The following is a 23,638-nucleotide window of genomic DNA, read 5'->3' on the forward strand; positions in this document are numbered from 1 at the left end:
CTTAGAAAACCAACTCGGATATTTGTTTTCCCTTTGAACTGAAATTGGTACAAATTGATCTATAGAAGAGTTCAAAAGTCATTTAGATTATGGTCTTGAAGAAAACTCCAATCAGCAGATTCCAAATAATTACAAATTAGTGAAAAGTCGACTCTTAAAAAAATTCTGTACGTAGTCACTTGTTTTAGTTTAGAAATTAATAAATTGGAAATCATAATATCTAATGGTGGATGATGGGCATCAATAGGTAAAAGAGCATCTACACCAAAGTCAACTATAATTGAGGGTATGTTAGAAAAAATCAATTCCAGAAAACGATTATTTGAGTTGGATACATAGTTACACTGTGATAGACCCAGGAAAACGGCCATGTATCTAACTATACTCGAGTTCATAGTCAACACACCAGTAACATTTGTATTCACTGAATTTAGCCAGTTAAAACTCGGAAAATTATAGTCACCCACTAATAACATTTAGTACTTAGGAAATCTTCCATAAATGCTTTCAACATCTTCACAATGGTCATTGTAATGACAAGAATCAGAATCAACTTAACACCCTGAATTTCAACTTTAACAAATAATTGTTCAACACTTACATTTTTACAGGGAATAAAAGAGGATTTCATATTTTTATTTACACAAATTAATAAACCTCCTCCTCTAGACTTCTTATTTGTGTTAATATTACGATCAAGGCGATATATATTATAATTATGGAAACTAAGTTCTGATGACTTTATGTTTTTATCAAGCCATGTTTCTGTAAGAATTACCATATCATAATTTGATGTAGGAATCGTGGTCGCTAGCAAATTCAATTTAGTTTTGCCATCCAATATTTAATTATCCAATATTTCTGTTGTCAAAATCACTATATTCAAGATCTAGAACATACAAAACAAAAATTGAATTCACTACTTACAACAAAAAAAAATATTACACTACTCTAACTGGATTCAGCAGTTTAGCTATAAAAGCGTAAAGCCTCATTTTTCACAGAAAAATTAGGACAAACTATCTGATTAATGAAATATTATCGTTATTACCTCCTTTGTGAAGCGCCGCTGCCACGTCGGGCGCTTCCCTCAGAGAGTGAAAGAGAGAAAAGATACCCCTTATGACTGCGCAAGAATGAAAAAAAAAATCCTGCTTTGTATAACCATCCCAGTAATAATCCGTTGCATTATTTTCACCTTTCCATTGATAAATTTCGCAAAACATTTTACTTTCCACATAATGTAAATGATAGTCTTAAGTGCTTCTACAACAGATTGTGGGAAACTATTGACACTCATACACCGAAAAAACGGCGCTACTCCAAATCGTATCCGGAATGGTTTGATACCCCGCTTATCAAACTTATCAAAGAAAAAAATAAATTTCGAATACGTTTAAAAAAATATGGAAACGCTAGGGACTACGAATCTTTTGGACCTTTAAGAAAAAGAGCAAAAAAACGTATACGAGAATGCTATAATTATTTTATCACTACTGTCGAAGAATCGATAAGTAGTAACGTGAATAGGTTTTGGTCCTACGATTCCTCTAAAAAAGTATCCAATATTATCCCAAAGGCTATGCACTTTAATAACGAACAAGCTACTTATGGTCATGAAATTTCTAAACTATTTTCCGACTTCTTTAGCTCCGTATTTTCTCAATCAAACAGTCCGCATACGTACATTGAATGTGTTTTCATTGACTGGTTCTTACTTCTCAGAGTCAGATCTAATGGGAAAAATGAAAAAATTTGACGTTAAAGAAGGACCTGGACATGATGGCATTCCACCATTATTCGTTAAAATGTGTGTTTCGAGCCTAAAAAACCATTAAACATAATTTTTGACAAATCTTTAAAAAGTGGAGTCTTTCCAGAACTCTGGAAAATAGCAAATGTTACCCCTCCCCTATCTATAAAAAGGGTGATAAATCCGACATTTGTAACTATCGTCCAATATGCATTTTATCTTGTTTTACCCATATATCTACTGTTAATTAAAACAAGTACTTAGCTCTCAACAACATGGATTTGTGAGTAAAAAATCAACCAACACAAACTTACTGAAATATGTGGACTTTTTGCATAGCACTGTAGGTTCCAGGGGACAAGTCGACGCAATTTATACGGACTTTAGCAAGGCGTTTGATAAAGTTAATCATCGCATTATCAAAACAAAACTTGAAAATATTGATATCGATGGTGACCTGCTGCGTTGGATTCAGTCATATATATCAAATAGGTGTCAAGTGGTAATGGTTAGAGGTTATGAGTCACTGCCCTATTCTCCAACTTCCGAAATTCCCCAAGAGTCTCACCTAGGTCCATTGTTATTTCTATTTTTTATTAACGACCTGCCAAATAAATTAAAATGTATGTCTCTCGTGTACACTGATGACCTTAAAATATATAATAAAACTGATAGAGTGGAGGATTGTGTTAAATTGCAGACTGATTTGCAAACTTTATTGAGTTGGTGCCATAAAAACGACATGCAATTGAACATTAAAAAGTGCTACTCTATCAGTTTTACTCGTAAAATTAACCAAATAATTTTTAACTACTCTCTTGGTGACAAACCATTAAGCAGGGTTAACATTATTAAGGATCTCGGGGTTTATTTTGACACAAAATTAAATTTTAAACATCATATAGATTACATAACTCGTAAGTCACTTAAGCTACTGGGGTTCCTAAAGAGGTAACCAAATCCTTTAAAAAACCAGAAACTGTCATATGTCTATATATGAGTTTAATTTGCACTAATCTTGAGTATGCATCATGCGTATGGAGTCCGCAATATCAAAATCATATAAATTCAATAGAATATGTTCAAAAAAAGTTCTTAAAGTACCTTTTGGATAAGTTCCAAATTTCTAACCCACGTTCAAATTCAAATTACGAGCAACTTCTAACTTTTTTTCATTTTAATTCTCTGATAAAACGCCGCGTTGTTTTTGATATAAAATTTATGCATAAAATATTAAACTACAAAGTAGATACTAACCTCCTTAATAAGATACAAATAAATGCGGGATTTAGAACTCTCAGACATCGGGAAATATTTAACCTGCCTTTGTTTTCAAATAATGCTACAAACCACACACCTATGGCCCGCATGTGTCGGGAATATAATATATACTGCCGAAACAATAAAATTGACATTTTTCATGATACTCTCTCAGCTTTTGCGAATAATCTCTTAGAAATAAATCTTATTCAATAAGTACACACGTAAAACTTTTTTTTTATTGCATTGTATCCTGTATAAGAAAATATTAAAAAATATGTATTATAACTTAATGTATAAATCTATTTTGTGTAATTCTATCATTGAAGATATATATGCATGTAAAATTGTATTGACGAATGCTTTCAAATTGTATGTTTTCTAGTATGTATCTTTGTTGAATTACCTAAAAAAATAAAATAAAAATAAGTAGAATTTCGTCGAAATGGTCCGGCTAGGTAAATAACAACGAATAACTCTGGTTCCAAAAAAGATATCAAAACAAACTACACACCGCCATTTCTAGCTCATACTTTAGATATGTTTTTGAAAAATCAGAAGTCTTCCATCACTTTTATTTTTTTGAATGAAACGCGAAGATGAGCTTTAAATTTTTTTTAAACTATTTTTTTATGTTTGAGAGTCCATAACTTTGTTTCTACCAATACTATGAAACAAATATTAATTTTAAAAGGACTTATCAACCATTAAAATTTTAATAAAAATATAAAAAAATCAGATCTGCCCATAAAAAAAAAGTTATAGAAGCTAAAGGTATGAAAGTTACGAAATTCCAAATTAAAAAAAAATCAGTTTAAAAAAATCTTGGGGCCTAGGTCAAATCTTTGGGGCTGAGTAGGTAGCAAATGACTCCACCCCACCTACTCCCCATTTTCGTAAGTTCAACGTTCTGCCGAACACCCTGTATGCATGCTCCTAATAATCAATGGTTCAGTCTTCTACTGTTCAGTACTACTGTTTGGATTATTACTTAAAATAATTTCGCAAGTGAGGACAAAATTGCCACCGGTCTGTAATTTGAAACCAAAGACCTGGAGCCGTGTTTGTGTAATGGCACCACCTTTGATATTTTCCATGCTGATGGAAATGTCTAAGAACTCAATGAAAAGTAAAAATTCTTAAAAGGGGAATAATTAACGGCTCTTTACAACCTTTTAACAACCTTTCAATATGAATGCAAATTGCAATGCAATGAAATTTTGTAACAATGTATGTATAAACTAATAAATGAATAAATGAATAAATAAATAAACGCGGTAGTTAAAAATGGTACCCACAGTAGGAAAATTACAACATCTAAACCAAGGCTCAGTAGGTAGCAAATAAATCTAACACCGCAACCTAGTAAATGTGCTTTACACAAACACATATAGTACATGTGGTGTAAACAAACATAAAACTTTTAAAAAAACAGTTTAATAATTTATATTTTATTTTTATTTTATTTATTTCGATTACAAACAGATGTACAGGTTAAATAATTATTTTAAAAAAAAACTATATAAACTGTATACATAGTAGTAACGTAGTATGACAGCTAATCGGCACAATGTAATGGAGAAATATTGTCAAAACGTATTGTAGAATTCCTATCGCGGGAGGCAGTGAGCGTGCGGCACCTGTGGCATCACTCGTCGCTGGTGGGGGTGCGCGTGGGTGGCGCCGCTGGGCAGCCGCTGCGGCTGGCCACGCAGCTGCTGCCTGCGGCCGCTGCCCTCCTTGGCCCCGCGCGCCTGGCCACCGGCTGGGCCGCGCTGCTGTACGCCAGCTTGCTGGGGCTCGGCCTGGCGCAGCTGAGCGCGTTGCTGCTTGCGCTACGGCTGGCGGCGCGCGGCCAGCGTGCGCTGCTGGCGCCGGCGCTGGGCGGCGCCGGGCTGCTGCTCACGCTGCCGCTGGCGGCAGAGCGCGGGCTAGGCGCGGCGCGCCTGCTGGCCTACGCGGCGGCGGGTGCCTGGTGGCAGGGCCTGCTGCAGGCGGCGGCGTTGCTGGGCGTGTTTCTGCTGCGCGGCCGGCCCTACGCGGGTGACGCCGTGGCCGCCGCCCTGCTGGGGCCCTCGGCCGCCCTGGGCCCGCTGCTCGGCTTCACGTGGAACGTCATCTTGCCGGTGGCCATGGTGGTAAGTACCATCACCATACTGGTTGCTATTATTATTTAGGGATACCGTTGTTGCAGTGATACGCTAAGCCCGGAGAAATGCATCAACTTTGAAGTTCCACTGGAGACCATACTGGGTCTGATCTTTTTTTGATATACCTGAATAACCTTCTTAGATATATACATCGATTATGGAGAGGCCGTGGTATTTGCAGATGATGCGACCGTTGATTTTCTGATAAAGTATGGACCAAAGTAAATAGTAAATGTGAAAAAGGATTCAGATGAGTATAAAACTGGTTAGATTATAATTTATTGACTCTCAATGAGAAAAAAACTAAAATCATTAATTTCAAAATCCGAAATGATATAAACCAGCCGTCTTTGGGAACAATAAAAATCCACCAGTGATGTCACTCCTGATTCATCAACATGCGACTGTACTATTTTGGAGACAGTTAAATCTATTAAATACCTTGGTTTAACTTTAGATAATTCTTTGAGATAGGATTATCATATAACTGTATCTTTTTTTGCTCTTTATCATTAAATCAAATGCAATGCGCCACTCCTACTTTCCTGCATTCATCCTTCACCGTTCCTTATCAATTTTCTTATTTTCCTTCCCACTATCTCCTTGTTTTGTTCTCCGTGTTTGGCAGGTTTACAAAATATTGTTTGAAAAAAAACAAAAAATGCAAAACAAAATAATACAATAAATAAAAAATTAAACAATTGTAAAAATTTAACACTAATAAAAAAATAAATAAACACAAAATTTATAAATTGATATACACAGGCACATATTATACATACATCTTTATTTTCAGAATACGGTTAGTGTTAATTATGTCAGGAAGCTTTTCTTCAATTCATCCTTAAATTTTCCGTAATTTATTTCTTGACGTAGATTTTGTGGTAAATTATTGAAAAGCTTCCGTCCTATATAAGTATAAAGATGTTTGGCCGTGGTAATTTTGATTCTCGTAGAGCGAGGTATCCTGTTCTTAACCTTCCCGTAATAGGGGAGACCGGGGCTTGTAGGCGAAGGGGCAGGTAGGCGAATAGCCATTTAAAATTTAGTTTATGAACTCTCCGCAAGGCGACCAAGTCATAATCGTTGGTAATTCTAATGCGCATTTGTCATTTAACTGGCAGTCATATCAACTGTGTGTGTGTGCTACTGTGTCAAAAAACGTCTTTTCTGCTAACGTAAGTTAATATTTTGTGTTCTACTTTATAATCCATATTTCAGTTACCACTTAAGATATCCGCAACGCGATAACATTATTTAAATGAACATAGTATTACCTACATTACTGTTAAGTTGTTTTTTTAATCATCCATATTATATTGGTGGAAGATTAAGAATTAATGAAAATTTCGGTTTGGGGCATGTTGGCAAATCTCGTCCGGGGCTAGTTGGCGAATTAACCTACTTACCCCAAAGTTGGTTTTATGTGCAATAATTAGATTCGTTTTTATTATTTTACAGTTTAATTAAACTTAATTATGAGAAACTACAAAAGAAAAACGGAAAAGGGGAAAACCACGAAAGATGTCAGGTTGAGAGCTGTGAAAGTAGTCAAAGAAAGCAAAAGATCGATTAGAAGCGTTGCTATAGATTTTGGAATCGCTGAACGCACACTTAACCGATATTGTTCCTAAATAAATGTCGATGAGATCAATTCGGAAACAATAATTGCTGTTATATACAAAAAAAAATAAAATTAAACATACATAAATAAATTATTAATCATTAAATAAAATTAATAAATTTCGTAAATTAAAACTAAATCATTGACAGATATTCAATGATCAAGAAGAAACACTCCTTGAATAGTATATAAAAAATGTGCCGGCATTTATTATGGCTTGTCCCCGAAAGAAGTGAGGAAACTTGCTTGGCAGTATGCAGTACATTTGAAAAAAACAATTCCTTATTTACCTGTTTTATTAGATATTAGTATAATAATTAAACCTTTGTAATTAACTTTTTTTAATAAATGTTTTTTCTTGCAATAAATCGTACTTTAGATTGGACCCCAAATGTTCTCGCCTACCTGCCCCATACTGTTCGCCAACTAACCCCTGGCATGGGGTAAGTAGGCGAACTCAAATTACTTTACGAAAAAATTCATAAAATCTTAAATAAAATGAATTAGTACTTTTTTTACATGTAGAAATACTCCTAATTGATTAGCTGTGTAAACCAATACCGTATTCTCCATCTTAATAAATTAGTTATGTTTTTATTAACAAAAACACTAAAAGTTCGCCTACTAGCCCCGGTCTCCCCTACGGTCCGATGGGAGGCTCTCTTTATGCACCTGGAGCATACAACACATTCCGTAGATATCCTCCACCCTTAAAACATTAAATTGATACGAATTGAGTCGAATCCCCTTCGATATAATTATTTAATGTTTTTTCAAATGAAATCGCACAACCGTGTTCAGTATTAGAAGATAACGTGGATAACCAGTTTTCGTTTTGTATGTTTTCGCGAAATTTTTCGATATCAATCTCACTAATAATTCTAATATAATCTCTTTTCTGACTACTAGATTTTTGGCCAAATATTAAAATAACAGTGTAGTGGTCTGTAATGTTTGTTTCCCGTATAATGATTTCTATTTTATATATATTTTTGCAATTTGTCCATATGTGGTCTAAACACGAAGGAGTTTGTTCCGGAACTACTCTTGTAAAAATTTCCATGCATGAAATAAAACTTAGTTTAGCCCTCGTATTAAGATATTCCTCTTTGATTTCACTGCTGTTGTTATCAGCAATATTAATGTTGAAATCGCCCATCATTATTGAAGGATATTCTTTGTTATTGAGATTGACTTGTTTTAGTTCTTGAACAAATTGGATGGGTTGTGAGCTGTGTGTGCGGTATATTGCAAATATTTGTAAACTTTTATTGCCTATTTTGATTGTTATTAATAAACAATTTGCAAGTTGTAACTGTATTTCCGGAATCTTTTCAATAGTATGATTATTGTGAATAAAAACTAATAATCCACTATTTTTATTTATATGATTATGAGTTGACACAATTATAATTATCCATTTTATAATTTTCTTGACAATTGTTATTTAGATGTGCTTCAGTAAGTATAATACAGTCCAAAGATTTTTTATTGTCAACCATTTATTCATATCAGCTAGGCAGAATTCTGATTTTTTATAATAACTAATCTTGTTACATTTGTAGAGGATTGCTTCTTTTATTAAAATTTTGTATTTCACTAACGAGTTGTTTATTTCATAGAATCCAGATCTTTGAGTCATATTTGATCTATTTTACAGCAAAGTTTTTATATATAACGTTTTTGATGCCGTTCATAAAATTAAATTTAAACAACATAATCTTATTCTTTTGGAGAATTCTCATGTTCTTGCCGATTGAGCGAAACTGGTGAAGGGTAAGTTGTTTGTAGGAACTTTATTTGGTTATCTTCATTATTCTTCTATATCTTAAAAATTTGCTTATTGGTTTGTGATATCCTACCTTTATAATGTCGCCCAACTGGAACCAAATAAATTACTTCAACCTCTTATACATACTTACCTCTTGCAATACATATCAAAACGGGCCTTGAGGGGGATTTTTTTGTAGGTCTAAGTGAATGCACAGTTTAAGTATTTTCATCCATTTTTTTTAAGGTTTTATAAATTGGGCGAATTTACGTACTAACGCGAGTATATCAATTATTTTTTTACAACAAATATAAATAACATATCTTGTTTTATAACTTCCGTTTCGAAAAAAATAAATAAAATCACTACAGTTCAAAACACGTCGAATCAAACCGGGCGTTGAATCGCGACTGACTGGAAGAAGGAATCTAGTGTCAAGGCGTTCCTTAACTTTGCGACGTGATACATAAAACATATTCATGCCTAAAAAAAAAAATAGGTATGCAAAAGATTACATCGGTCATATATTAAGATGTAAAATTAAAATATGACGAAAATATTTAAAGTAAAGCTAGATCAGTCATATTACACACTGTGGAACGTCTCGAAATCGGTAGACAGAATAGTCTGTGAGCGATTTTATACAAATATTTACTTACATTCATCGAAACGTTTCACCGCAAGCAGTAGTCACTGAATAACCACCTACAAATAATAATGGATTCACCCTAATTTTACCCTGTCCTGTGGATTGATAAAACCTTTGTGAAATTGACTGACAAGTAGCTCAAAATTGTTTTGTTATTTTATAGCACCCTGTTAATTTATATTTTCTTTAAATACCCCGATAAACAAAATTTCTGTTACCGAAGGGATATAAATGAGAAGGAGCGCTAGACTGATCACATCACCTTCGTGTAGCGTGTAGCCCCATAATATGAACAGTCGTGTGTAACGGAGGACTCGTGTGCCGCAGACCCTCTGCGTGGTGGACTGGCGCGTAGGGCGGTACCGGCAGGTGCTGTACGGGGGCGCGGGCGCGGGCGCGGCGGCGGCCGAGTGGGACGGGGGCGCGCGCCGGGCGGGGGCGGCGCTGCAGCTGCTGCCGCTGGCCCTCGTCCCCCTGCTGGCGTTGGTGCAGACCTACCGCTACCTGTCCAGGGGACCGCCGGACATTTTGGAGGTAAGTTCAGTACGTGTTTACTGAAAATAAGGTTGATGACAATATTATCGATCCTTTTCCGTGATTTAATTTATTTATTTACATTGTAGAACATTGTTTATTACACAGTGATAACTATTTCCATTAAAACAAAAATATAAATTTGAAAAATTACAATAAACTGAAGTTGTTGTAAACCTTCAAATGAGCGGTGCCTAGAATTGATTGATCGTGTCTAGCCTTTAAACTCATGCGCAGGAATTTGAGCATAGCTAATTTTAAGTAACATTTTGTTAATCAGGATTTACAAGGAGATAGTTTACAGAGACCCCTAGCGTATTTAAGTTTTTAAAAGATTTACACATCATCATCAAGCTAAAGTTTCATAGAAAATGGAAGCTTTCCCGTAACCCATTAGATTATCAATCATTTTCTCTGTTACGAAATAGGCAGAAAAAAATATCAAAGTCAGATTATAAAAAATAAATTGATTCAATCGAACTCGGTATCCAAATGGATATTAAAAAATTCTGGTCCTACGTGAAATCAAAAAGAAAAACCCCAACAATTCCCGATCACATGACATATAATTCTATAACAGCACAAGATAACACTGGGGTAGCGAATCTTTTCTCGGACTATTTCGGATCGGTATTTTCAAATCCAACGGCAACACATTTTCGTAACAAATTCATTGACTCTGCATCTATTGAAATCTCTACAATCAATATTAACAAAAGTAACACGCTTAAATATCTACTAAGCATAGACCCAAAAAAGGGACCTGCTATAGATTGTCTGCCGGGTATTTTCATACGTAACTGTGCTCATAAATTGACTCCACCAGTTTGTGCAATATTTAAAAAATCTATAAAACAAGGTTGTTTCCCAGATAGGTGGAAGACAGCCTTTATTTCTCCAATCTTTAAGAGTGGAGATAAACACGACGTCACTAACTATCGACCGATAGCTAAATTGCCAATATTAAGCAAAGTTCTAGAAAGGATCGTCTACTACCAATTATACTCAGTTACAAGTCCACTAATTGTCCCTTACCAGCACGGTTTTGTTCGTTGTAGATCAACAACATCAAATCTTGCAGTATTTACTGACTTCCTGCATAAAAATATGGATAAAAGACAGCAAATCGACACAATTTACACTGATTATTCAAAAGCATTTGACCGCGTTAATCATAACATCCTGATCAATAAACTTTCTTCGTTGGGAATACACGGTGAAGTCACCTTCAAGTGAAAAGATGGATAAAATCTTACATAAGTAACCGCAACCAAATTACTATTGTAAATGGTGTTAAGTCTAACCCTGTCGAGGTAATTTCAGGGCCACAAGGATCCCATCTGGGCCCTTTACTGTTTATTTATTATAATGATATTTCCAAATGCTTTCTTCACTGTAAATTTAGTGTATATGCCGATGATATGAAAATATACTGTTCTATTAATTTTATTTCTGATTGTGATGCCATGCAAAACGATTTAAACCGGTTTTCAACTTACTGCCAAGAGAACGACCTAGCTTTAAACGTTTCGAAATGTCATAAAATGACATTTACTAGAAACAAAAAAACAATAACTTTTCCCTATAATTTTAACAATATTAATATCCAAAAAAAAAAACAGCTGCAGGGATTTGGGAGTGATTTTGGACACAAAACTTAATTTTAATACTCATATAGAAGCTATTCTATCTAAATCATATAAAATGTTAGGCTTCCTAATGAGAGTTTGTAAACCATTCAAAAATCCAAGCACGACCTTGGTACTATACACCTCATTAGTCAGAAGTCACTTAGAATACGCTTCCTGCATTTGGAATCCCCAATACAACATTTATATAAATTTAATAGACAAAGTACAAAATAAATTTCATAAGTACATCCAATGTAAATTCCCTAATGTCAGTAATTTAAAGTTACCTTGTCTTCATAAACAGCGTATGATTGCGGATCAATTATTTATTTATAATTTGCTAAATAATCGGATTGATTGTGCCGATTTGCTGTCTGAAATAAACTTTAATACTCCTATTCGTCGCACTCGACATACTGTATTACTGAGCTACAACAAATGCAACACCAGAGCAGCTCAAAATTCGCTCTTAGTAAGAGCAGTTAGTAACTTTTCTAAAATTGAGAAGATGTACGATTTAGATATCTTTAACGACTCAGCTCTCTGCCACAAACGGAAGCTGAGTCTTATAGATTTTAATGTTTAGTATTACTAATGTTATTATTTTTATTATTGGAGCACGTAGGGGAATTTGCTTATGTGTGCCCTACTTCAAAGTTTAAAGTTACTGTAATATTAGTATTATTTAGCCTCTTTAAAAATAAACAGAAACAATTAATACTAAACTAGGTACTACCAGAATACACTTTACATAAACACCACTTCTTATACACATCACTCCATACACCTCACTCCACGCACTACATTTCATACTCACAACAATAAAAACACAATCACTAGTAAATTCACACAAAGCACAAATTCTTCTTACATCTTGTTGTACTGTTAGATAGTTGTTTCATATATTGTGTTGTGTACGTAATTGGTGCTGTGTTAGGTTTATTTTTTGTTCGTAATATTGTCTAGATTTATATTAACATAGCACTGTGTGCACAACATTAAATTTAAACAAATAAACAAATCATCATTCCATCAGCAGCTAGAAAAACTTGGGAGTATGGCGTTAAAGTAACAGAAGTTGCAGATTTCCAAATTGTTATTATTATACTTTGGATGAAAGAGCGGCAAGCTTTTGCTATCGACGGTTGACATTTGTGGATTTTTCAAAACCGAATTACTTTCGCACCGGACCTTTATATCAGACGCAGACGATACATATGAAGCTTGGCTTTGGCCACGACCGTTTACAGCTGTTTCTGAAGCCTTTTATCTGTCAACTCAATTTCGCATATATTTTATTCAAGGCACGTAACTTATCCCGCAAATATTGTAACGTTTACGCGTAATTTTGTTAGCCGTCGCCACTGCGATAATACGATTTTTGCTAGTGAGCAAAAATCGTATTTTAATTACGCCTCGATAGTGAAACGACGCCGATCTTTCAACCGATATTTTTTGTAATAAATGAAAACGTAATTTTGTGATTAAAACGTCATTCTTCAAATTATTCTAGCTGCTTGAATTTAAAAGTTATAATGGTTTTAAGTATATAATATACCACCGGACACCTGTATAACGAAATATCTCAAGACGCAAGCCGAGTAATAATTAAGTACTACATCTAGAACACGTGTGCAAAAAATCAGCAGGGCCTCGATTCTGATGGGAAGAGAAAGACGTCATACCTTCATCTTGACGGTATAGTTGAAGATAAATTCTCTCTAGCGATTACGAAGATACACTACCGACCCACTACCTTTAAGTTTTGGGTTGGTACATCAATATGAAACTAGGGGAAGCGTACGTCACGGTACACATATCTACGCACTGAAATGACATGGCTTAAGTATGATGTCATAGTTGAAGATAAAAGTCACCCGACCGGCTACTAAGATACACTACCAATCCCTCCACCATTAAGTTGTGATGTAAGTACATCGGTTTATACCGACGGGTCTAGAACCCCTCGATACATTTATTTACGCATTGAAAGTGACAAATATTTTGTTCCTCCGAGCAATTTTTCCTTTAATTGCAATTTACTTTAGTTTTTAATCGTTTTGAGGTTGGCTCTTTTTTCTTAAAAGCCTTTTCAAAACATAAGAGAGAAATAAGAAAATTTTGAAGTCGAATTAAATTCTGATATAACTGTCAGTTTTCGAAACGAGTGGCTAAATGCAAAGAATAATATCGCTAGATTCTGCCCTATTAACATATAAGAGGATCTAGGCGTAAGAAAGTTGCTACTATTTATTATATTTATTCCGTTTGTTTTACTATCTTCCGGAGGGTACGTATCGAGACGTTAAAAAAGCCGGCTTTGTAGTCGCTCGGTAGATAAATACAGTCGATTGTTAAGCATATCGTCTTGGCAAGTGTCGAAAATCTTTTAAAAACCATGTTTAAGCGAACATTTTTTGCTTGAATTGGGATTTATTGGAGTTTATAATCACTTTAAAGTGGGCACTTTCTATTACAGAAGCCTATTTAAAATATAAATGAGAACTATTTTAAATGTTAATGAAGTAAGAAACGTGGACTTATTTTTGCGGTAACACATTGGTTTGTTTCGATCATATTATGTCGATATGACAAGTAGGTAGAACATACCGGGGAAGATACAGATAGATAGAAGTTAAGTATACCGTCTCGATATGAACAAAGGAAGATGGCGTTCATAATTGAGGCCCTGGTTATGAAACATTTGGTGGTTATGGCTATTTAATGTTCATGGGCCAGTACATGTCCGGCCCATCTTAATATATCGACATATTTACTAGGTAATTAAAATACTCCGCATTCAGCACATCAATACAGTGGCATATGCACCATTGAGTGCGCATGTGTCTATATGTACGTTGGTTGGAGAATTAATAAGATTTTGTCTGATAGCGCATTCAGCTACTGTACCGGCCGAGACTCGACGCGGAGGGCCGAGTGCTCCGCCCCGGGGCCGCGTCCCCGCCGCAGCCGCCGCCGCTCCCCGCGCCGCCGCCGCCGCCACCCGCGGCACCGGCCCCGCCCGCCCCCGACCCGCCGCCCAAGTACACGCCCCCGCCCTCCTACTCCACGGCCACCGGCGCGCGGATCGCCAAGATGCTCCGCTCCTCCGTCCGCCGGAGCGTCCGCCGCTTGCGCCGCAGGTCAGTCCGCCGCCGCCGCCCCGATCGGGTCAGGCAGAGTCCCGCGCTCGTACCCGAATCTTAACGTCTTTCTCCAGTTTCAGGACGGTCTCGCACGCCGGGGAGGGGGGCGCGGAGCCCCCGCACTATCTGCGCCTGGCCGCGCCGCCGCCCCCGTGTTACGTCAACCCCGCCTTTTCCGAGGACCGAGCTCCCGCCGCGATATGACGTGCGCTGTCCTTTACCGATGGAAATACTTGTCCGGTCGAGAATGGAACTCCTAGTCTACACGAGCTTTTGTGATGTTAATGATTAGATAATATAATTTCTTTACAAATATAATTAATGTAAGAAATAGGTAGGTAAACGTAGACACCATAATCTTGTATAATGTTTGAACTGTATGTGTTTTCTAACCTTTTTTGTTTATTTGTTTTTTTTTATTTTTTTTTTTATTTTATAATTTTTTTTTTAATATTTTTAATTCATTATTGATGTATTCTTTATTTAGTTTTGGTAAGACTGTAAGAAATTGCTAGTGGTAATAAGTCTGCCATTTAACTATGTATATTATGTTATTATTTTGACATTATATTATTATGGTTAATAAAGATTCATTATTATTATTATTAAAAAAAAAATAATATAAGAATCTACTCAGACTTGAGCCCTCTTCAACAGAAAGAATTGCAAGAATTGCGAGAGGAATTGGAATTACGCAAGATAAACGGTGAAGAAAATATCACAATCAAATACATAAACTCGACTCCGAGAATAACTCAAACTCTACCAAAAAACTAAGAAGGGTACCACTACACTTTTATTATCAAAATATCCGGGGCGTTCGTACAAAATTAAATGATCTAAGACTAATTTTACCAACACTTCATTACGATATGTTTGTACTCACCGAAACATGGTTGGATCCAAGTATTAAATCTTCAGAACTAGGTTTCCCTAACCATAAAATTTATAGGTGTGATCGCTCACCTTCTACAAGTACTAAATCAAGAGGTGGGGGAGTATTGCTGGCGATTAATAAGAAATATTCATCAAAACACCTTAAAAATAATAATCTCATCTCAGAACAAATATTCGTTCAAGTGAGCACAGCTTTTGAAAAATTCATAATTGGATGTGTCTATTTTCCACCACTTACAGATTCAGAAAATTATCAGAAGCATTGTGAAGACATCGAGTTTTTGTGTTCAAAATACCCTAACAACAAACTAATTATATTTGGTGACTACAACCTTCCCAACTTGTCGTGGGGAAATAGTGAGAGTGGCTATATTCATAGTGAAAGTGAGAACGATCGGGCGCGACCAATACTGGACATGATTAACTTTTTAAATTTTTATCAACATAATTTTATTTATAACGTGAAAAATAAGTTGCTAGATTTAGTTTTGTCAAATTATGCTAACCTTAATGTTGAAAAGAGCGTTGATCCGATCTTGCCAATTGATGATTACCACCCTCCTCTTGAATTAACATTATATTTACACGAAACCTGTTCAAAACACACTGATATTTCTTTAAATTACAAAAAGGCTGATTTTGATTCAATTATTAATCAACTTTCTAAAACTGACTGGACTTTTTTAAATAATGATAATACAGAAATATCTATTTGCCATATGTATGACATAATTTTTAATTCTATAGATAAATTTGTCCCCAAGTATCAACTTAAAATAAACTATCCAAAGTGGTTTACCGCTGAACTTAAAATTTTACTAAATTCAAAAAAAGTACTACACAAAAAATTTAAGCAAAGTCGGAGTATTCATGATTATCAGGAATTTTCCAAAACAAGAAACGAATGTAAAACGCTTTCCAAGATATGCTTTAAATCGCATGTAAAAAGTATGGAAAATTCGGCGTTAAACTCAAACAATCTTTGGAACTACATAAAAAAATTAAACAATTCTCATTTCGAATATCCAAGTGCTATGCATCTAGATGGAAAATTAGTGAATGGCACTGAAAATATTGTAAACCTTTTTGCAAATTTCTTTAAGGAAGTGTATGATGAACCTATTCCAGATGATAAGATTCCAACCTTTACTTTTGATAAAACAATTACGCTTTCAAACTGTCAAATTAATATGTTGTCTTGTAAGAAGAGACTACTCTCTTTAGATGAAAATAAATCAGCAGGTCCTGATAATGTTCCGCCTATTTTTCTCAAAAAATGTGCCTCAGTTATAGCTGAACCTCTCACCACGTTTTTCAATAAACTATTGTCAATGGGATGTTTTCCCTCCAAATGGAAATTTAGCTATATAACTCCAATTTTTAAAAAGGGGGACGACTCAGATATTAAAAACTACCGTCCAATATGCATCCAATCAGTCATACCCAAACTTTTTGAGTCACTCATACTTGACCAAATTCAACATGATGTCTCAAATATAATAGACACTAAACAACACGGTTTTATAAAGGCGCGGTCAACTGCCACAAACCTAATGCTTTACCATAATTACATATCGGAAGCCTTTAATGATAAAAATCAAGTTGATAGTATATACACCGATTTTACTAAGGCGTTTGACAAAGTCTCTCACAAAATATTACTAAGTAAGCTGTATGGTTTGGGTTTTCGTGGAGCTATCCTTGATTGGTTTCGAGCCTATCTATCTGACAGGTATCTATATGTAAAAATCAAAAATGTAAAATCAGACTGTTTTTCTGCCTCTAGTGGTCTTCCACAAGGCAGTCACCTAGGGCCTGTTCTTTTTCTAATGTTCGTAAATGACATTACATCCTGTTTCCATGATGTCGAAGTTTTGCTTTTTGCGGACGATATTAAAATATTTAAAAAAATATCGGACATTAATCATTGTGAAACTCTGCAATCAAATATTAATAATTTGTATAATTGGTGTAAAAAAAATAATTTATTTCTTAATATTCAAAAATGCAAAATTATGACATTCTGCCGCAACAGAAATCCCATCGTTTTCACGTATAAAATAAATTCTTCACCTTTAGAAAAAGTTACAGAGATGACAGACTTAGGTATTCTTTTTGACGAAAAACTGAGTTTTATTAAACATATACAAAACATTACAAATAAGAGCATGAGAACCTTGGGATTTTTGCTGCGAACGATACGGGATTTTGAATCTATAAACATAATGAAAACATTGTATATTGCCCTAGTGCGAAGTCAACTCGAGTATAACTCAGTTATATGGTCACCGCATTACAGGGTTCATGTTAAGGACATCGAAAGAGTTCAGCATAAATTTTTGCGTTTTATCAATTTTAAATTAAGTATACCGATTGAATACATAAATTACTCATACTTAAATGATTATTTAAACATCCAAACATTAGAAAACAGACGAAAATTAAATGACTTGCTTTTTTTGTTTAAAATAATAATGTCGATGTTCGATTGTTGTGAACTTATCAATTTGATTAATGTGCGAGTGCCTGGTCGAGTTACCCGATGTAATACTTTGTTCTACTGCGGTCCATCATCGACCAATTACAGCGCGAATTCGCCAGTAATGCGGATGCATGTACTCGCGAACCAATATGCTAACAACATCGATGTCTTTAGCGTGAGTCTTGTAAATTTTAAATATCAATGTATATGTTCCTTATCAAATAGAACTTAATATTCTGTTCATATTGTATTTTATAACATTATGTACCTAGCTGCTTTAAACCTTTAATTGTATTTCTTTAGCTTATTAAAAAAATAGAAATATATATATATTGCTTTAATTTTTTTAAAACCAACTTAACTTTAAAACACAGTTCTATATTTTATTACAGTATATTGTATTTTTTTTTATAATTTATGTTGTTAATACACTCATCTTTTTATTTTTATACCAACTATACTTCTTAACACTGTTCCTTTATTTTGTTCCTTTATTTTATTTCTTTATATTGTGTTTTTTTTTTTTTTTTTTTTTTAATCTATGCTGTTTATATACTCATCTTCTTTTTTTATACCAACTTTACTTCTTAACACCGTTCTATCTTTTGTTGCTTTATATTGTATTTTTTAAATTTAATGTTGTTTATATACTTATATTTTGTAAAATTTTCATGTATGTAAAAGCCTTATGGGCGTGAAAAAATAATAAAATAAAATAAATAAAATAAAATTATTATTATTATCATTAAAAACGCTTTTATTTATTATTATCGAATGAAATGTATAAATGGACATACGTGTATACTCACTACCGACTGAGGTACGATAATAAAAGCGTCTCGGTTCCCCCGAAACAGCGATAGTTCTAATACCAAAATGATAAAACATTGGTAAGAAAGAAAACCGTTTTTTTTTCCTGAGGCGCCCCATTGAAATAGTTTAATTTTCCAGAAGTCTAGTTTACTATACATACATATAATATGAAGAAAACCCTGTAAAATATAATGATATACCTTATACCTACAAATAATTTTTATTGTAAGAAAATTTAAAACTGTAGCCGGTATTTCTCAGTAAATTCATTATTTTGAAGATAAGTAAGTAATCAAAATCTTTACAATTCTTACGATAACTCTAACGAGTGAAAATTATTATTATTGTTGCAACAATTGCTTCATGTTGGTATATGCGTTAGAATAAATGAAAATAAGAATGCATCTTTTCCCAGAATACTATTTTTTTTTCTGTAATCGGTTTTACTTTCTCACTCGACTATAAAGAAAATGCTAGAGCCTTAATTGCAAATAATAATTATAATAATTGAATATAACTGTATCGGGTAGCCTCCTCCCGAGCCGAGGGAAAACACATTTTCCAACTGAAACCATATGTACCAGAAAAGCCTCGGTTTTCCAAAGTGATTCGGAATGAGTTTAAGACATTCTCCGTATGCAGAATGCGCATTGGGCACTGTTGTAATGGTTCTCACCTATTCAGAATCCACGTAAAGGACTTTGCCATGTGCGAATGTCGGCTCGAGGAGGAAGATTTAAACCAAACAAACATGTTTTGGAAATGGAAATAAACAATTGTTATCCCGAGTTCCTATCCGACCTCTGCGACCTCTCCGATATCAACGTCCCATTCCTTCCTCATATTTGTTAGGTTCCTGGCTACTGACTGTTTATAAGGAGATACAAATCTAAAATGACGGTCCAGGATATGTGGGTACTAGGTTAGGTTAGGTTAGGTTAGGTTAGGTTAGGTTAGGTTAGGTTGGGTTAGGTTGGGTTGGGTTAGGTTGGGTTGGGTTAGGTTGGGTTGGGTTAGGTTGGGTTGGGTTAGGTTGGGTTGGGTTAGGTTGGGTTGGGTTAGGTTGGGTTGGGTTAGGTTGGGTTGGGTTAGGTTGGGTTGGGTTAGGTTGGGTTGGGTTAGGTTGGGTTGGGTTGGGTTGGGTTGGGTTGGGTTGGGTTGGGTTGGGTTGGGTTAGGTTAGGTTGGGTTAGGTTAGGTTGGGTTAGGTTAGGTTGGGTTAGGTTAGGTTAGGTTTTTTTTTTTTTTTTTTTTTTTGTTACAATCCATTTATTCAATTCCTTGCTTATTTTTACAAGGATTTTTTACTTATATTACATATCATAGTTTCTTAAATACTTAAAGTTTGTTACATTTTTTCATAATTGACTTTTTTTTTCAAAGTCTTTACATACTAATATTATTTTACATTAAAAGATATCACATTTTTTAAAATTTTTTCACATGGTTTTTTTTATATTTTTCATTATATTTCATTTCAAAATGTTTGTAAAAACTTAAAAATAGTTGTTTTTTCAAGATACACTGAATTTGCCTCTTATGCAGGGTAATCACACTATAGGAGTATTATATTTTGTTTTATATTGTGGCTCTTGAGTCAAGTTCATTAATTTGTTTTATTCTTGTTACTATGGTTTTCAGAAAAAACACATATGCTGGTCTTGTTTCGTTATGCTTGAGTACTTCTTTTGGTTTATTAAAGTCTATATTTTTCATTTTGCACAGAAAGTCTATTTTTAACCTTTCAACATCAAAAATGCTGCATTTAAAAATTAGATGTGTTACATCTTGAATTGACGTTTGATCACAGGGACATAAATTCGTATTTATTAATTTAAATCTGCATAAATATTCCCTGAAAGCGCCATGGCCAGTAAAAATTTGGGTTAGTTCAAAAGATCTGTTTGTTTCATTTAATATATTTATGCAATCTTCTACATTGCCGAAGAATATCTTAGTTGTTTTTCCTTTCTTTGAGCTTATGTATTTTTCGTCCCATTCTTTCGTTGAATTTATTTTAATCATTTTTTTTACATAGGATATCGGAATTTCATCATAGTTTGGTAGTGTTTTCATTTTGGTTGCTTTCTTTGCGAGGCTATCAACAAACTCGTTTTGAGTATGGCCTGCATGGGCCTTTATCCAAGTTAGGTATATTTTGTTTTCAACGTCCTTGTTCAGTTGTCCAACACGTTTTATAGCATGAACGATTTTATCGGCTGACCTCATGTCGCTAACTGCTTGGATGCTTGAAAAGCTGTCACTGTATATAACGATTCGCTTGTTAGTAAGACGTTGCAAACTCCAATTAAGTGCTTCTTTTATAGCTATGAGTTCACTCTGATATACTGTGCATTTTTTGGCTAGTTTTAGAAGTTTTTTGTAGATTACCTGCTCGTTTATGTATACTACAAAGGCTGCTCCTACACGGCTATCTAGCTTGCTTCCATCGGTGTAAATTTGGATGTCATGCATATTATCATTCAGCACGGAGTTATTTTCAAAAATCACTTCAATGGCGTTCAAGGCAGCTGGGTGATCAAGTTCACTCACATTCACTAGGGTTTGAATTATTCTGTCGGATGGGATTTCTTCGGCTTTGCCATACCTTTTTACGTTATAAATTTTTTTTCTTTCTGAGATGGCAATTTCTAATGGTTTTATACCAGCCAGTATTAGTGCTGCATCTGTAGAGATTGTGCGATAGCCCTTAGTTATCTTTATGGCCATAAATCGTTGCAGACTTTCGAATTTTTTTATGTTTTTCTTCTTGCTAGCACAATCTCCCCAGACGCTTGCTCCATATGTAAATATCGGTGTGAGTATATATTCATATAGAATTTTTATAACCTCGCTTTTAAGTCCCCACGTGGCTTTAGCTGCTCTAGCTATTTGTTTAAAGATACAAAAGATTTTATTTTTCATATAATCCACGTGAGCATTCCATAATAAATTGTCGTCAAATATTATGCCCAGGATTCTGCACTCTTTAGTTTGGTTAATAATTATGTTATCCATTTGAATAATAGGGAAGCTGTGAATTTTTTTTCGGGTTATGATCATATAATTGGTTTTTTCCGGTGCAAATGTCAGTTTTACCATTTTACCCCATGCATCGACTTCATTTAGAATTTCATTAGATTTTTCTTCTACCGTTTTCATTTCGTCATCTGATATGGCTAGTAAAACGTCGTCAGCAAATGCATGATAATAAATTTCATGCTTCTCTAATATGTCTAACAATTCATTTATGATAATGTTCCAGAGCGTTGGACCCAAAACAGATCCTTGTATGCATCCTTTGGTGTTCTGTTTTATTTTTTTAATACCAAAATGTTCTACGACCGTGCACCTATCCACAAGGTAGCTTTGTATTAATGAGTAAAGGTTTTTTGGGGTATCGTTTTTTCTAAGGTTTTTAAGAATGCCAGGCCACCAGGCGTGATCAAACGCTCCCCGTATATCAAGTGAGATCATAATGACAATTTTCTTTTTGTCTCTTTGAGATACTATGTAGTCGGTGGCGTCTTTAAGCGCATCCTCGGCACTTCGTTGTGCCATGAAGCCATACTGTTTTGGAGAAATTTTGTTTTCTTTAAGCAAGTGCCAGTTAATTCTCAGACATATTATTTTTTCAAAGATTTTTCCGAAAACTGGTAAAAGACCTATCGGACGAAAAGATTTGATTTCGTCGTAGTCGTTTTTTCCCGCCTTTGGCAAGATGATTGCTGTTGCAATTTTCCAAGACTTTGGAAAGTATCCTAATTCAAGGCATCTATTGTACAGCAAAAGGAATGTCTCTGTATTGTCTTGTATTATTTCAAAGCATATATCGCCTGTCAAATTATCCATACCCGGAGCTTTTCTATTATTGAGGCAACTTGATGCGAATAAGAGTTCATTTTTTGTGATTTCGGGATCATTTTTAGATGTGTAGACGCCTTTTATGTCTTCCCTTATTTGTTTTTGTGTGAGGTTCTCATGAAGGGGATCATCATCTGGGTAAAATGTATCAATAATAAGCGTGGCAGTGTCTTTTGTGTCTGTGCACCAATTTGTACCAGATTTCAGTATAGCGTTTATTGATTGGTATTTCTTTTTGCTCAGTATGTGATTTATTCTATCCCAAATATTTTCTTTCGTTTGCCCTTCGCAGAAAGTCTTCCAGCTAGTTATTTTTGCCTCTTCTATAGTTTGGATGTATATTTCCTTTGCAGTGAGGTAGTTTACAAGCAGTGCTGATTTTCTTCTGCCACGAGAATTCGTCATTTGAATTTTGAGCTTTCTGAGTTTTATTCTGGCTTCATGAATTTCCTTACTCCACCATGGTGGTTTTTGTTTCGTATGTTGTTTTGGTTTTCGACAAACTTCCTGGCATCCATCTTGAATACACTTTGTGAGGAACTCAACGACATTATCGATATCCTCAGAATTCATGTTTGAAAATTGAGCTGTGTTAAGGTAGCCTCTGTGAATATTTTCCTTTGTTTTAGCACACAACGTTTTCCAGTCCAATTGGTTGGTGCAAAATTTTCTAGTTGATGTACTTTGAGTTTGGTATTCTGTACAGTCAGTTTTAAGGACAAATTCAATTGCATTATGATCGGATAGTTGTATAAATGATTCATTTACACTCCACCCATTGATTTTTGTAATAAGATTATTTGTGCAAAATGTCAGATCGATAATGCTCTCTGAGACTTTGTTCCATCTTATCGCTCTGAAAGTTGGTGTGGTGCCTTGGTTTAGAACACAAAGATTGTTAGAGGCAATAAAATCAGACATTATTTCTCCTCTAGAGCAATTTTTAGAAGAGCCCCACATCATATGCTTTGAATTAAAATCCCCAGCCAGTATGATTTTCTTTTGTTTAAGAGCTAAAATTTTGATGTTCAATTCATCCAGCAGTCTGTTTAAGTCGCAGTTGGG

General features: G+C 34.7%; 1 protein-coding gene across 1 annotated transcript in view; it reads left to right on the plus strand.

Moving 5' to 3' along the window:
- LOC148279293 (sodium-dependent transporter bedraggled-like) overlaps positions 1-18,649 on the plus strand; it is a 61,110-nt gene extending 42,461 nt beyond the window's left edge. Inside the window, exons 6-9 of the mRNA XM_088230184.1 lie at positions 4,619-5,151; positions 9,535-9,741; positions 14,265-14,515; positions 14,593-18,649. Of these exons, the coding sequence (XP_088086310.1) occupies positions 4,619-5,151; positions 9,535-9,741; positions 14,265-14,515; positions 14,593-14,722 (1,121 nt within the window). The 3' untranslated portion in view covers positions 14,723-18,649. The remainder of the gene's footprint in view (positions 1-4,618; positions 5,152-9,534; positions 9,742-14,264; positions 14,516-14,592) is intronic.
- Positions 18,650-23,638: the final 4,989 nt, after the last annotated feature.

The sequence above is a fragment of the Micrasema longulum genome, unplaced genomic scaffold (assembly GCF_059751315.1).
Source record: "Micrasema longulum isolate JH-2025_06_02 unplaced genomic scaffold, ASM5975131v1 h1tg000739l, whole genome shotgun sequence".
NCBI classification, from domain to species: domain Eukaryota; kingdom Metazoa; phylum Arthropoda; class Insecta; order Trichoptera; family Brachycentridae; genus Micrasema; species Micrasema longulum.